The sequence below is a fragment of the Arvicola amphibius genome, chromosome 15 (assembly GCF_903992535.2).
Source record: "Arvicola amphibius chromosome 15, mArvAmp1.2, whole genome shotgun sequence".
NCBI lineage: Eukaryota > Metazoa > Chordata > Mammalia > Rodentia > Cricetidae > Arvicola > Arvicola amphibius.
This window is the reverse complement of record NC_052061.1, coordinates 45,182,316-45,198,979: the sequence shown is the minus strand read 5'-3', so window position 1 is coordinate 45,198,979 and position 16,664 is coordinate 45,182,316. Positions and strand designations below refer to the sequence as shown.

General features: G+C 46.3%; 1 protein-coding gene across 1 annotated transcript in view; it reads right to left on the bottom strand.

The window, feature by feature from the left end:
* The window catches only part of Cdh13 (cadherin 13), a 950,975-nt gene that overhangs the window by 74,962 nt on the left and 859,349 nt on the right, over nt 1-16,664 (bottom strand). The window contains exon 9 of the mRNA XM_038312938.1: nt 2,251-2,433. Coding sequence (XP_038168866.1) covers nt 2,251-2,433 — 183 coding nt within the window. The remainder of the gene's footprint in view (nt 1-2,250; nt 2,434-16,664) is intronic.

Here is a 16,664-nt window from a genome sequence, read left to right as displayed (position 1 = left end):
TTTTCTCCCCAAAGAGGCTTCTGGTCATGGTGTTTATTTTCCTCTCATCTGGGCAAAGACATGTTAGGGACCACCAAGCCCCACCCCATGGTGCAGGATACAGATATGTATCTACTAAAGTTTTCCCATGAAGCTGCCTGGCTGGAAGGTTACCCAGCATCCTTTATCGACTCAGGGCTAGCAGCTCCAGAGGTTGGCCATGGCAATGTTATTTCATGCCCTCACTCCTTTGAAAGCAGCAGCCTTGCACTGCCGGTGCCAGGCTCTCCCAACAGTCCTGTCACTCTTGTTAGGGAGGAAGTGACTCAGAGGTTGGGAAGGGCAGGAACCCAGACTCTGTGTCCTCTAGAGACAGAAGCGTCTGTGACTGTCAAACTCAACGACTCTGGTACTGATCTGAGGAAGTAGCCCACAGGATTCTGTGTCTGTTTTACATAACACAGAATCTCCATGGAAGGAGGAACCTCTGTTGAATAATTGTCTGGATCAGATGATGGCCCTGTCTGTGGGGCACTGTTTGATTGCTAACTAATGTAGGTATCCATCATCTATCTATCTGTCTGTCTATCTATCGAACAGTGTTCCTCCATGTCCCTTCTTGATTTCTGCTTCACCTTCTGGCCTGATTTCTGTCAGCCATGGGCTGTGACCTGGAACTGTAAGATGACGCGAGTCCTTTCCTCCCCAAGCCAGTGTTTTACCGCAATAGGAAGACTAGCAGAGACTCAGTGGCCAGCGGGGCAGTGCTCCCATAGCTACCTTTTCTAAGAGTCTAAGGCGAAAAAAAAAAAAGACTTCATAGCTGTGGTTAAAGGAGAGGCCCCGAGATAAGGGATTATCCTGGATCATCCAGTGGACCTGACGGAGTCGTAAGGTAGAAGGTGTTAGAAGGGATGATGGTCATCAGGGAGCAGCAACGGAGAGGTTGTAGATGCTTTGAAGATATTGGAAGAGGCCATGAGGCTAAAGGTGGGAGCAATAGGAGCTGGAATCTCTCTTCAGCCCCCCCCCCTCGAATTTACCACTCCTGATCACATCTTCCATTTCACTCAGTGAGGCCCTTTTGTTGGACTTCTAATAATCAAGCCACACTCATCTTTGGCTGCAGAATTCATGCTCGCTGCTATCACAGCAATACTAATCCGTTACAGACTGGAAGTAGCTGTTACTGCCTCAAACATTTTACGTGTTCGTTCATGAAGTCCTCACAGTGCCACGGGTTGGAAATGTCCCCTCTTCATTTACTGAAGTCACAGGCTCCCATGTGAGGGCATTGACAAGGGGGTCATTAGGAGGTCACTGGATCATGATGTTGAGCCATGCGAATGGGGGAGCTGCTCCCCCTTTACACTGCATGGGGACAGAGTAAGGAGGCATCATCTGTGCAGATGCAAACTCTCACTTGACCTTGGAATTTCTGGGTTCCATGACCACAGACTTCAGCGAGCAGAACTTTAGCTAACAAATGTGCACCTTCTAACCAGCCATTAAGAATGTCAGTGAGGGGGGACTCTAGGCACACCTGTGGGGATCATCTTGATTGTGTTATTTGACACAGGAAGACTTCTTAATTGTGGGCGGGACCATTCCCTAGGCAGGGGGTCCAGACTGTACAAGGCAGAGAAAAGGGGGCGGAACACCGCGGGTGTGTTTGTTCCCTGCTCTCTGCTTCTTTTCTGCAGATGCAGGATGACGAGCTGTCTCAAGCCCTGGCTGCTGGGATGCCCACACCAGGGATGGTCTATGATGACCTTGAACTCTTAGTCAAATCTAAACCCTTTTTCTCTTATGTGGCTTCTGCCAGAGTGTTTTTTTTTTTTTTATAACAGCCAAAGAAAGAGACTAAGACAGCTTCCCAGAAACACAACCCCTTTGTCACAGCAAGCAGAACGGAGTGTGAGAACCACCCTGAATTATAAGCAACGTTAACGGTGGCTTCTTATAGGACGAGTAAACTGAGGGACAGAAAACGTGGGCAGGTGCTTGGTCAAGCACACACAGGAACCTGAGATCAAGGGTCCTGCCCTGCCCTTCGTTATTGTCCTTCCCTGCCTCAGGTACAAACGGTGTCATGTACCAGGGAAGAAAGTGCGAGGCAGAGAAGCCTCTAAGCCTGCAGTGTTCTCTGTTTTTCCGGGGGAGAGCAGAATTAATTTCTCTGTGGCTTTCTCAACTCTGTGATTCTACACACCTTTCACAGGCCCCTAGCCACTCATGGGAGGACAGAGGTGCCACTGGGTCCACCCTTACCTTGACCACAGAGAGCATGCCCTCGTTGGTCTGCGGGTTGGTGTGAATTTCGAAGCTCTGCCCAGGATTTCCATTGATGATGGTGTACGCGGCCCTCCAGGCTCCTGTTGTGGGGTCATCTTTGTCCTCTACAGTCAAATTGACAATAACTCCCACGGCTCCTTCCTCCACCGTGGCTTGGAACTGCAAAGCAAACAGGCGATAGTCAGTGTTTTGAAACGAATCTGGCAGACACCAGTAACGGAGCTCTTCCTGTGTGCACTACATGAGATATGATACACTTACCATCTCATTTAATAATATATAATGCAGGGATTCTGGCTAGGAAGATGCTGTAGTCCATAAACCAGCTTTCCCTGGACTCGGGTAAGGCCACGGGACAAACTTAGCTCTTGCAGAGCATGGGGATACTGCCAGGTTGGGGAAGAGGGCTGAGATCAGATGTGCCCCCTCTTTTTCTCTCTCTCCCTCAGCTTCCTAGGATGCACACAGCTAGGAGACCATGGGGAGACTAGGGGGAGTCACAGAACAAAGAAGTTCGGATCTCCAGTCTCCCAGGGAGGGGGCATCCCTGAGCCAGGAGCGCTTTTTCTGAATTATTGTTGGATAAGAAGTGAACACTGGTAGAGTATGAGCCATTGTATGTGTGGTCTTTTTCGCACGAATTACTATATATAGTGTGTTTGTGCCTGTGGATGCATGTTTGTGTGGGTACGTGTGAGAACAGCTTCAGGTGACATCCTCCGTGCCTTCGGGACAGAGTCTCTCATTGGTTTGGTATTCACTGATTAGGCTAGACTTGGCTGGTCAGGGAGCCTGAAGGATCCTCCTGTCTCGGCTTCCCCATCGCTGGGAATCTAAATGCATGCCTGACTTTTTAATGAGGGTTAGAAGGGTCTGATTCAGGATCTCATGCTCGGGGCAGAGTATTTTACTGAGCCATCCCTCCAGCCTTTGCATGTGGTGTTCTTGTAGCTTTGCTCACCTTGACCTCACGATGACCAGACAGACAGGGTGGGACTTGAGTGGAGGGTCTGGGGCTGGACACCCAGTGTTTGCCTTTCACCCTGCCCTGTCACACCCTGACACTCCCTCACAGCCCCCAAGACTCAAAGACTATTTGTTAAGAAATGCAGATGTTTGCAGCTGGGAGCCGCGGTTTTCATTTATACCACATCTCAAAAACTTGTTGCACGTAGGTATGGTGGGGATCAATCAATTCGTGAAAAACGAACGTTCCCACCGGCGGAGAATCTCATGAGCTACCATGAGCGCATTTCCTTTGAGTGGGAAGTGTGAAGTATTGTTCTGACGTTTACCTCTGACACACTCAGGTGAACAGTAATCTGTTTCCAAATATTTCATAAACGAGCAGGACCAAGATGCTGACAAGATGAGGAAATAGCTAGGAATTTCAATTAGCAGCAGTGAGAATCCAGACACGGTAAGATGATGTCAGAAAGGCCTTGTGTTCAAAGAGGAGTAATTTGAGAAATGAGGTTTTGCAAACAGCCACTGATTCGTTGACTTTTAAATCATTAATCACGAGCCTCCATATCGAGGCTTGGTTGGGGGGATGGGGCAGGGATAAAAACTCATTTGTCTATGGCATCTCGGCAAACCTGGGCAAATCGTAAGAGAGTGCAAGGATGAACGCGAGGATGGAACTTAGCTGTGGGAGGGGACCGTGGGAGATGCTGTCATATAAAATGGCTCCAGCAGTTACTATTTTGACCCTATCCCTAGGATTCCTGTTTAAGGAAAGTTTACCAGCCCTATCTTTTGTCTTTCCATTCTCAAAAGACAACAAACAAAACTGAAGCAAAAAAGAAACCAACAAATGAAGAAACAAAACCAAACCGGGTTCATAGATTCGAGTCCTACTTGTATACGAGAGTTTCCCATGAGGTCTAATGATGCCTGGGTCCTATGCTACTTCAGTTGGTTAGGACAAGGCCAAAGATTCAGAAGGAAGCCCAGATAATTCTAGTGCACAGACTGGGGTGAGAGACATGATGAATTCAAGTCTAGGTGTCAGCCCCTGTGGGCGGAGGAGGCAGCAGGACTTGGTATAGAGGGACCTTCAGAGCATCTGGGCCTAGTGGGGTAGAACGTTGAAATCAATGGTTTCTGTCTGCCATGTGTCCAGGATGGCTTTGGTGACACACATGCCCCCTAATCACTTCAGATTGCAGATGAAGATGAAGGTAGAGAAGAAAGCAGAGGAAGGCTCCTGCTCCAAATCCTACAGGGAATCAAGGGCCAGAGCCTTGTCTCTTAGGTTTTAGAAAGCTCTGCTTTCAGTCAGTCTGCTGCCGAGCCTACCCGGGATCCACCACTCAGGTTGGTCCTCTGATACGTCTGCAGCAGGACTCTGAGGCCTTGTCCCTCTTCATTGCAGGAGCCCTTGTTGTTCTTGTGATACTTTTTGTTTAAGGAATTGGGGAGATAATTGTGACCTGCAATGTCCTACATGTCCCACGTTGAATGGAGAGGATGTTGTGCCTAAGAGGATGTCCAGATAAAGCAGTTGATTGTCACATGGTCAAGACGACAGTACTGTATAGATTGTGACTTGAGGTGGCTGGAGCTGTGGTTCCAGCTCCTCACATGGAAGGGACTCAGAAGCCACTTGTCAAATAAAGGAATGGTCTTAACTACAGGAATTGGAAGCATCAGTGAGGGCTGAGAGAGAATACAAGCAAAAGAATAGCTTTGCGGAAGTGAGACAGCATTGTGGGACTACCTGGACCACATCCAATCTAATAATGCTCTCAGTATACATCACATATATTAAAATGACACACGGTCATTCTGTCAGTTCCTGTACCTTTCGAGAACCCTGACAAACAGACCTTAGGTGCTTTTTGTCTGCTTCTTAAAATTTGGTCTTCACTGGACTCTCCGTAATTTTATGGGCTTTAAAGATTTCTTTTAAAAATGATATTTTATGGTGTGAGGAAATTAAAAATTTCCTAGATTCTGAGAGACCCCTCCCCATCTTAGGGCCTAGCACTAAAATCTAGTGGTAATTGGTCGAGGAATGAGATCTGATGCTCACAACATAACACAGTGCCTAGCATATGGTTGGCTTTGAAGATGGGATAGACAAACCAATGAGATTATTAATTGGTAAAGTCAGTATATAGGTCATTGGTATGTAAGTCTAGACTGTGTAACTTTTCTCATAACTGTGAGATCTTCATGTCTGTTGCAACTACTGAAGGGCTTGCCATCAGACACCATGTTTGTGTGGGGGCAAATAATCCACACAGAATGAGAATGTAGAGGCATCCTAGAGACTCATGAATGTGTATTATGGATGAACCTTATTTAAAGATAGTTATATTTAACTATCATCTACCCATCCATCCTTCCCACCCACTCACCCTCCCTCCCTCCCTCTCTTCTCTCCCTCTGTTCATCCATTCTCCCCTTTCCTCCCTTCCTCCGTTTACCCATCCATCCATCCATCCATCCATCCCTCTGTCTGTTCATCTATCCATCCACCATCCATCCATCCTTTGTTCAACTATTCAACCTCCATCCATTCACCATCTATGTATCCAGTAATTTCATTGTCCATTTCTCCAACTTCCCATCAATCCACACATTGTCTGACTTTCATTTCTCCTTCATCCAACCATTTAGTCTCCACCATTATCCATCCAGCCACCTAGAGACTAGTAAGCAAAGCAGATAGATTATATTCTATTGTGGATTTATAGACCCGAAAGAGAGACAGAGGAGAAGTGTATAACCATAAAAAGATGTTAACTGCTCAAAGAGGAGCCACATAGTTCTAGGAGCATCTGCAGCATCTGATTGGTGGGGGCAGGTACAAGACTCAGTTGGAAGAAGCTCATCAGGGAAGAATCCCCTGAAAGTGAAAGAAGAGGAGCCCTTTAATGCGATAAAGGGAGTGCAAGCACTCATTCCTGGGACCTGGAAGAGCAGGGGCAAAGGCCAGGCCACCAGAGAAGCGGAGGAAGCCAGAGCCTTTGGGAAAGAAGGGGGTGTGGGGTGAAACACAGGCGCTCCAATGAGAATCACGTCGCAATGGACTTGGCAGAGCACCATGGGTAGGGTTCGATGTGGGGTGTTGGGAGCTGGGAAAAGACAGATTTGCCCGAAAGCAAATCAAGAAACTGGGTTATGTTCAAACACTCCTGAGAGAATTCAGAAAAAAATAAAAATCTTTAAATGTATAAAAAACATTTCAACACAGTTATTATACTCTTTGTTAAGACTATTATCTGATTCTTGCATAACTGTGAAGCCAGTTTTTTTTCAAGCATCCATTTAGAAACTCATTACTGCTTAATTAAATACTCATTCTATTAATTCTATTCAATGTTTTAACCCCATTATGTAATTCAAGAATGGAAAATTAAATAGATTAAAATGAAATAGTACCATTTTACATTTCTATAGCCATGTTCACTTTGTGATTTAAAAACAATAGATAAGCATTAATTTACCAAAGCAGAGCTAGAGGAGTTATGGATTGTAACATTACTTCTTTTAATTGGGAAAAAATAGATAAAGTTATTTTTCTGTTAAACAGTGTGGCAAATCAAATACCAGATGTAAAACATAGTTTTGCATAACTAGTGTGGGCTGGTGGCTCAAAATGACGCGCTGAAGCCTGTGAGTTCATTCACTTCTGACCTGAACGATGCCATCCTCTTTCTTTGGAAAGTGGGTGAGTTTTGTAATGACCATCAGGATGGGGTTGACTGGCCACAGAGGTCCTCATCAGACAGATGAGGGGCCTGGATTATTTTAATTAATTACGTTTTGTGTGTAGGTGCGTGTGCCCATGCATGTGGAGGCCAGTGGCCTATGTCAGGTGTTGTGGTAGTTTTGAATGAAAATGGCTTCAGAGGCCCAGGAGTGGCACTGTTAGGAGGTATGGCCTTGTTGGAGGAAATATGTCATTGGGGGTAGGTTCTGAGGTTTCGGATGCTCAAGTCAGGCCCAGTGTCTTTCTCTTGTTTCCTGATGCCTGCCAATCCAGATGTAGAACTCTCAGCTACCTCCCCAGCACCGGGTCTGCCTGCATGCTACCATGCTTCCCACCATGATGATAATGGACTAAACCTCTAAACTGCAAGGCAGCCCCAGTTAAATGTTTTTCTTTATAAGAGTTGCTGTGGTCATGGTGTCTCTTCACAGCAATAGAAACCCTAACTAAGACAAGTGTCTTCCTTAGTCATTCTTCAATGGTTTTTTTTTTTTTTTTTTTGGTTTTTCGAGACAGGGTTTCCCTGTAGTTTCCAGAGCCTGTCCTGGAACTAGCTCTTGTAGACCAGGCTTGCCTCGAACTCAGAGATCCACCTGCCTCTGCCTCCCGAGTGCTGGGATTAAAGGCGTGCGCCACCACCGCCCGGCGGTTTTTTTTTTTTTTTTTTTGAGACAAGGTCTCTCACTGAACCAAGAGCTCCTTTCTCCTCTCCAGGCTCCTTTCAGGGACTTGAATTTACTAAGTACAGAATGATGTCTTTCTTCCATAGAACCGTTGGTCTTGCATGTTAGCCCAGAGAGTGTAACACGCTCTGGGCCCTCAACTTAATCCCCCCATGGAAAGCTGCAGGTTGGCAGGAAGGAAGAGCAGAGGATAGCCAGAGTCTTTCCTGTTGGAGCTGCTGGCTTTGCAGCTGCACAGCAAACTGATCATCCAGAGAGCTGACTTTGAACTTGCAACACCGCCATTGGCTCATTTGGGCCTTGGCTTTGCAAAATTAAAAGATAAAGTATCAGAAAGTGTTCTAATCCTTGTTTATTTCCGAGGATAAAGAGGCAAGGTAAAACCTATAAGGAATTTATCCAGCAAACACGTTCATGGATTTGTGTTTACAGAAAGGATATGACTTCCTGGAGGAACCTAATCTCTAGCTCAGAGTCGAACGGGTAGAGACGGCAATTGATATAAATAAGATAATGTGTAGTGAATGAGCTTGGCACAGCACACAGCATATATAGTGATGGATGAGATGGTTAGTTTGAAATGTCAACTTGTCATGACCTAGAGTTACCTGAGAGTTTCAGCTGAGGAATTATTGGTTAGTTTGGCCTCTGGCCATGTCTGTAGGGTGTTGTCTTGGTTACTAGTTGGTGTAGGGAAAACCTACCCTGAAGGTGAGGGGTATCATCTCATCGACTGGGCAGGAGACAATGGAAGAATGAAGGAAGCCGGCTGAGCACAGGCAGACAAATAGGCAGCATGGTTGCACTCACTGCTCTCTCTGCTTGGCTGTGGACACGATGCTTTAAGTTCCTGCCTCGACTTCCCCACACTAGTGGAGCATAACCAGAAATAATAGGCCAGATAAACCCCTTCTCTCTCCCCCCCCCCCCAAGTTGCTTTGGTCAGGGTGTTTATCACAGGAAGAGACACCAGGACAGGGATTAGAATTTGTTAGCATCGATAACAAGGACAGACTTGGCTCTGTAAGATATGAAATTCTTCATAATAAATTGGACAAGGTGGTTCAACCCCCGTGACACTTAATTCTTCCCACGGTCTACTTTATAATGAGGTTGCGTGCATATGCATTTTATTTCTCCATGCACACATGAGTAAAGCTTTGTTCTTTTCGGTGATGTTTATCCAACACTTAGAGACTTGCTAATCCTTGCTGTGTTCTACCAACAGACCCTTCATTGCCAGGGCTAATGATGCTGACTTACAGTGTTAGCTACCTACCTGAATTCCTTCTGCCTATAATTAGCAACCCACGCAGGATGGTGAGCTGCGAGGATTCATTCTTAACAAATACCCACAGAATGTCCATTGCCTGCCGAGGCCTCTGCCAGAAATACTGCAGTAAATGAGAGGGACGGTGTCCCCGGGCACAGCTCCACTTCACGTATTGCACACATCCAGCTATTTGCTGTCTATGAGTTCTGAAACTCTTTCCTTGCTTTCATAATGGTGGCTGATTTTGTTTTAGATGCATTTCAGTTTATAGCTAATGATCATTTCAATAAACACTGGGTTGTTAATGTATTACATGTGGAAGACAGTGAACCCTAACTCAAACTATAGACAGAAGACACAAAACAAAACTGTGCAGCTTAGCATAAATAGCTATCATATTATGTAAAAAATAGAAAATAGTTATATGTACAAAGTAGATATTACATATACACATTTATATAGAAGCTTAAAAGTACATAGCACAGATTTCTAAATAAAGGCCATTTTATTTTTCAACACTAATAGACCTTCCCTCAGAAATGATTAACAATGCATCAGAAAATATTAGGGGGGTGCTGGGGAGACAGCTCAGTCAGTAAAGTTACTCACCCATAAGCGTGAAAATCTAGGTCAGATCGCCAGCACTCATGTGAAAAGCAGGGTGGCATATGTCTGTAACCCTAGCACTGGTGTGTGTATGAGACAAGGACTTTGGGTTTCAGTGAAAGACTTTGTCTCAGAAACAAGGCAAGCATCCACATGTACATGTACATGTACACACACACACACACACACACACACACAAATCAAAACCCAGATTATAAGTGTTTGAACAGTTGAACATGGGGTGGCCATTTACCCCCAGCTGGATGCTGACTCATTCTCAGAGAAATCCATTACACACAGGGAAGCCAGCTAATGTAGATATCGAGAGGAAGAGCCGAGATGGGCTTTTGTGACACTTAGGAAATGTTCTGTTTCTGGCTAGTTTCTTAGTCCTGCTCCTATTCCTTGTTCACGTGGCTGCCATCAGTCTTGCCTTCACACCAGCCTTCTAGAACCTCCTGTGGGTTTCTCTGCTCTCAATGGCCACAGTGGGGACAGCTTGGTAGGTGTTTGCAGCTCTCACTGGGTAAGCTACGCCTGTTGGTGACCCGAGTCCCACAGATGTTTCGTCTTTTGTCCTTTGCATCTAACTAAGGGCCACTTTTACTATCTAAAAAGCAGACAGAATAATGAGCCCCAAGTGGCTGCCTTCTGCTGTCAGTGACTCTTAAGTCATGCCTAGTTAGTCCACATGACTGTCCCTCCCTGCTGCAATCATGCCCCTAAACGATGAATTTTTCTTCAAGAAATATGATCAAAAGCCCTTTCCGGCTCTGCTGGACACTAACTTCTACTGATTCCCATTCTGTTTCTCTCCTAAAACAGTGCTTCTACACAAGATTTAAAATGTGTGTGTATACATGCATGTGCCGGCACATGTGCCCACCCACACATGCTCTCGACTGTGCCCTCTCATGCCATAGAGGGTGTGTGGATGTTGGAGGGAGGGCAACCTTCTAGAGTCCATTGCCTCCTCCTACCATGTGGAACTCAGGCCATCAGGTTGGGTGGCAGGCACCTTTACACACTGAGCCATCTTGCTGCTCCTGTACCCTCTTTTATATACATATATATTCAAGACCATGTAAATATTTTTAGGTGCAAAGGAGTTATGAGTGGACAAAGTTAAAGAAACCATGGTCTATGGGGTTCTGCCTCTGCCCCCTCCCCACCAACACACTCTCCGGACTGAAAAACACTAGTATTTTTCAAGAAGGAAAATTTCAAATAACATTTTCCCCCCTTTTACAAAATGAAATGAACACAGCAATGGAGGACCAAACAGGAAACCAAAGCAGTTGGGCAGTGATTTCAAGGTCTGTTCTGAAGAGTCAAGGATGCTTGAAAGGTAGACCAGAAGTCCCACCTGCACACCCAAGCTTTCCCGCTAGATAACAAGCCCCAGGAACCTCTCATTATGCTTGGTTTGTTACAGTTTCTGCCTAAGATCTTGCTTGAGAAAAATTCTGCTGCTAAAAAGAAATTTGAAAAGCAGTGCCTCAGGGAACAGTGCAGCAAATTGCATGTTAAACGGTGGGAGAAAAATAAAAATAAAAATAAACCCACAGAGCAGATACGCCACATTCTTTCAACCCCCTTCCCCCACCTGAAGGCTAGACTTGGGCATCCTATTTCCATGTGGACACCAGCAGCTCTTTCAGCTGAGTTCTGTAGGCGGAGCTGGGGTGGGGGAGGGAGGCGTGGAAATGATGTGAACACAACAGGCATGTATGGAATTCTCAAAAGAGTTGAGACATGACGTTGGGGCTGGAGAGATGATGGCTCGGTAGTTAACACCTTTCTTGCAGGGACCTGTGTTTGGTTTCCAGCACCCACATGATGGCTCACAATTCTCTGTAATTCCAGTTCTGGGGGGGTCTTGTGCCCACTTATGGACTCTGTGGTACCACCTGCATGTGGTTCATAGATATACATGTCAATAAAACACCCATGAAATAAATAAATCTGAAGAAGGAATAAAAAGTGAAGGGATAGGTCCAAACAAGTTTGTCCTTTTAACAAGATAGTTAGAAATGATTTAATTTTGAGAAGAAAGCAGTTTTCTGTAGAGCTCTGCATTTGGCCCCCAACTTGAATGTGCACGAAGAGTGGCCATTTAGGCAATTGTAGTACATGTATTTGTGTGGGTATGTGTGCATTTGAGAGAGAGTGTGTGAGCACACACGTGTGTGCTCATGTGTATATGTCTCTCTCTCTGGGTGCACATGCCATGGTGCATGAGTGGAAGCCAGAGACATCTTGTGGGAGCTTGCTCTCACCCTCCATCTTGTAGGACCCAGGTATTGAACTCAGGTTGTCGGGCTTAGCAGCAGGCACCTGCACCCTCTGAGCCATCTCATCGGCCCTCTTTCAGCAAAAATCATATGGTCTGCCCCACTTATGTTGGGGTTTGGTTAATGTAGTTTTGCATGGACAGGAGGAGTGGACTCTAATTGGCCTCTACCCATGGGCAAATTCGTAACTTCCTGTGTCCCACTTTGCTTTAACTAAGACTTAGGAATCAGAAAAGCAGCGTTGTATGAATGCGCTGTTGTGGAGTGTGTGCACACCGTGGTGCCTGTTTGTGGTGTGTGTGTGTGTATGTGTGTGTGTATGTGTGTGTGTACGTGTGTGTGTATGTGTGTGTACACATGGATGCTTGCTGAGGAGTGTGTGTGCATGTGTTTATATGTGTGTGCATACACATGGGTGCCTGTTTGTGGTGTGTGTGTGTGCACATGGGTGCCTGTTGAGGAGTATGTGTGTACATGTGTATATATGTATGTGCATACACATGGGTGCCTGTTGTGGAGTGTGTGTACACATTGGCACTCACTGTGGAGTGTGTGTATGTGTGTGTGTGTGTGTGTATGTACACATGCACATGCAGGCTCCTGTCTGTGGTATGTGTGAATGTGTCCACATGACCAGTGGTGCTGTGCTGTGCTCTGCCATGGATACTAGAAGCACAACAGTGGATTCTGCATAGGAAGTCCTTGCTCTCTGAAGTATTGTTCCCAGTGAGACTGTACAGAGATACATAAATAAAACAACAACCACTCCAAGGTCCTTAAGAGAAAAATAAGGCAGAGCAAGAGCCACACTCAATGATTCCTTCCGTCTCCTTCACCATCTGCGTCCACACACCGGGGTTATGGCAGATGCTGGGATAAACAACAAAGCTGAATTCCCTACTCTTGAGTCTGTGTACAGTGTCTGTGTAGATGGGGTTCTGTTTTCTCATACTTAAGAGTGTCTCCCCCTCCATAAAAACTTTGCCTAATGTGATTTGACTCCTGGGGTATAGGGAAAGAGATGGACTTCAAGCCAAAGTAACTAAAGAGGCTTCAAATCTTTAGAAGGCCCAAGTTTATCTAGCACTCACAGACAGGTGGGCCTCAGGGGGACTGCATCTATTGCCTTTAGACATAGGCTGTGGGTTTTTCCCCAACAGCTTTAATGAGACATAACTAATACACTGTAGAACCCACCATTTAAATCATACAATGGTATGGGTTTTGGTGATGTTTGGACATATACATGAGGTGGTATATATCTATAATCCCAGCACTCAGGAGGCAGAGGCAGAGGCAGGAGGATCTCAGTGAATTCAAGGCCAGCCTGGTCTACATAGAAAGTCCCAGGCCAGCCAGGGCTCCATAATGAGACCTACTCTTAAAAAAAAAATAAGCAAACAATTTTTTCTACAGTCAACTTTAGAACAGTCTCATCTCCTCCAAAAGAAACCCTATATTCATTTCCAGTGTCCCCCACATCCTTACATGTCCCTCCTTCCCCTGGCAGAAACCCACCTGCCTTCTGCCTCAGGTTTGCCTACCGTGGGCTACACAGTATGGTCTTGGGTGTCTGGTTTCCTGTTCTCTCTGAGTTTCCCTATGTTGCCACACAGGCTGACACTTCATTTCTTTGAATGATCAAAGGGTGCTCTTGTAGATGCCGTGTGCTGTTTGACCCACAGATAGTTGCCGGTTGCTGGGTTGCTCCCACGTTCTGGCCTCAGCGACCAACACCGCCATGAGCTCCCACATACAAGCCATATCTGCTCATTCCCTGAGATACAGACTTAACGAGTAGAATAGTTGGGTGCATGGTGGCTGTTAGAAGGGGTGTGGGTTCAGGCCACTGTGGGCGCACACATGACCTCCGATCTCACCTTTCACGTGTGTGGAGACGCATGCTCCTGACTAGTTCCCTGAGCTGCCAACTCAGCGTCCGTACAAGGAAAGGTGGTCACTGGAGTCCTCTTTTCAAGAGCACAAAGGGTGGGTGGGACTCACAGAGGAGCCTCCCGATTCTCAGTTTTCATGGGGTGCTGATTGAGTTACTGCAGGATCTGAAAGAGTCCCCAGAGCCTGTGGTGCCAGGGCCTTTCTTGCACACGCTGACAGCCTTTGCAGGCAGGGAGAGAACATCTTTAATCGCCCAAGTCTGGGGGAACGACACACTTGGTTAGGCTTCTGATACCAAGGCCCTGTACAAATAAGGACAAGAGAAACCTGTGCTCTCATTATGAGGGATTTGTATAGATTCATACTGGGACTGATTTGCGGCTTCTAATTTGTATTTAATCCCCAGATGCCTCAGCTTGAAAGCCATTGTCTATGTCTGCACCACTGGTTCCTGTTTCCAATCACTCCCGTGGGCCCAATTGGAATTCCCGCGGGCATAGCTACATGCGTCTTCCTGAGTGGCTCACACACTTCCTGAGAACATCTGAGTCCCATGGGGAGAAGGGACGGCTGAGCACTGTTCCCTTGGGAACTGGGCGTCATGACAGAAGGAGGACTGGCTGAACCATTCTTTCTCCTTTCTGGGCTCTGATCCCAGGGTGGCTTTATAGAGAGCAGGTCTATTGGGGAAAGAAGGCCCCAAGGGCCCCCACCACACTAAGAGAGACCAGCAGAGAAACCAACTGTGCTCAATGCCATGAGACGCTCTATCTCCTTGGTTAGGCCATTCACTTAATGTCTTCTGTGATTCAATATTACTTTTTTGTGATATGTGTGTGTGTGTTAATGTTTGAATACATGTGTATGTTGGTTGCATGTGCATGCTTGTATGTGCATGCAGAGTGTCATCTTCAATCTCTCTGCACTTGGTTTTTTGAGACAGGGTCAAGTGATGAACCCAGAGCTCACTGTTTTGTGTAGACTGGCTGGCCACCCAGCTCCAGGCAGCATCCTGTTTCTGTCCCCCAGTGCCATCATTCCTGGCTCTTTCATGTGGGTTCTAGGGATCCAGACTTAGGTCCCCATCATCCTGTTTCTGTCCCCCAGTGCCATCGTGCCTGGCTCTTCCATGTGGGTTCTAGGGATCCAGACTCAGGTTCCTGTGCCTGCTCAGCAAACCCTTCATTCACTGAGCTATCTGCATGGCTGCATCTCAATTTTTCATCAGCAAAATGGGGATAATTAAGGAAGCCGCCCTCTTCAGGTTACAGGGATGCTCAAAAGGACTATTAACAAGATGCCCAGTTGAATGCCCAGCACACGATACTCTGTCTGATGCACAGACAGGGTTAAGTACAGCATAGAGAAGATGGACAAAGGATCCATGGCCGTCACAGTGGATCTCATTACAAGGGACAAACTTTGCTCTTCTGGGGTTTTCCCTATGGCAGCTCTTCTCTCATAGATCTATATTCCCACCGGTAGAACCCTTGGTCCCTGAGTTACTGAGAGCTGATGTCTCTTGCAGTCACAAGTGTCCCAATCAGTACTTATTAATTTCCTAATTGCCTCCTTACCCAACGGAAGCTTCTCAACTTAACTGTCCTGGTGTTTGGGCTGGAAATTGTTCACTAGCTGTTGGGGTCCTGGGGATGTGAGACTGAGAAACACTGCAGAAACTTAAATTATTTTCTTTCCTCTTGAGAATTACGTAAGTGTATACAAAGAAATAGGGTCACTCCCCGAGATCCTCCTCCAACTCCCCCTGACCCCTGCCCTAGCACACCCCTTCACAATTGCATGTCTTTTTTATTTTAAAAAGAAAGGAAGGCAGGGAGAGATTCATTTTATTTGTGTATTTTTGTGTATGTGTCTGAGTGAACATGTACATGCTTGTCATGCATGTGCAAATACCCATGGAGGCCAGCAGAGGGCGTTGGGTTCCCTGGACGTTGGAATTACAGATGTTTGTGAGCTACCTGTGGTGGACACGAGCCAGTGAAGCCTGCGCTTCACGACTGAGGAGCAAGTGCCCCTATATGCTCTGCCATCTCTTGGGTCTTTGAGCAGCAGCACTGGGGTTCCCAGCACCAGGTGCCAATGACGCTTGGCTTTCACACGGAGTTGTTCCTGAAAATGTCTCTGGTTGCTGCAAGATATCCCCCAGTGCTATGTGTTTGTGTGCATGTACGTGTGTGTGCATGTACGTATGTGTGTGTGTGTGTGCATGTACATGCGTGTGTGTGTGTGCATGTGTGATCCTTCCCAGGCTAGCATTCCTCATCTACTGAAGCTCTACCTGCAGGAGCCCCCTCCCCACAAGTCCTGTGCCTATGAACAGTGGCGCTCGCACTCCCCCAGGACGAGATGAATGAGCGAGCACCTTGGTCCCATGCTCACACCTTGTAGGAAAACACGGAGAAAGCATAATAACATTTTGCAGCGTAATTGAATCAGACCTTGCTCAGAATGCATTCAAGGGTAAGACTAAATACTGTAATTATTATGAAGATTATTGATGTAGTTCTCATTACTCTACAATTTTTGAATTAGTGACTGATAATCCTTTACATAAAAGAAGGGCGGGCCTGCTTGCTCTTTGTTCTCCTTGACAATTGCTCGCCCCTCACCCGTCTGTAAATATATCTCGTGCCTGGGCACCCATTAGATCCATGGGCAACGGACACTAGGTCTCTCAGCTAGGGTCCAGTATCACTATCCCACCTCTAAGAAGAAGGTCCCCAGAGCTCTATCACTTGTGGGGTTTCTTCACAGGTCTTAGAAAAAAATGGACAGAACATCTTGCATTTGGATCAATTAGAACTGTGTTCAAGTTCAAGCTCCTTTGTCAAGACGGCATTTCCAGGCAGGGCTCCTTTCCCTCTCCGAGTTTTAGACCCTTCCTAGCAAAGGTG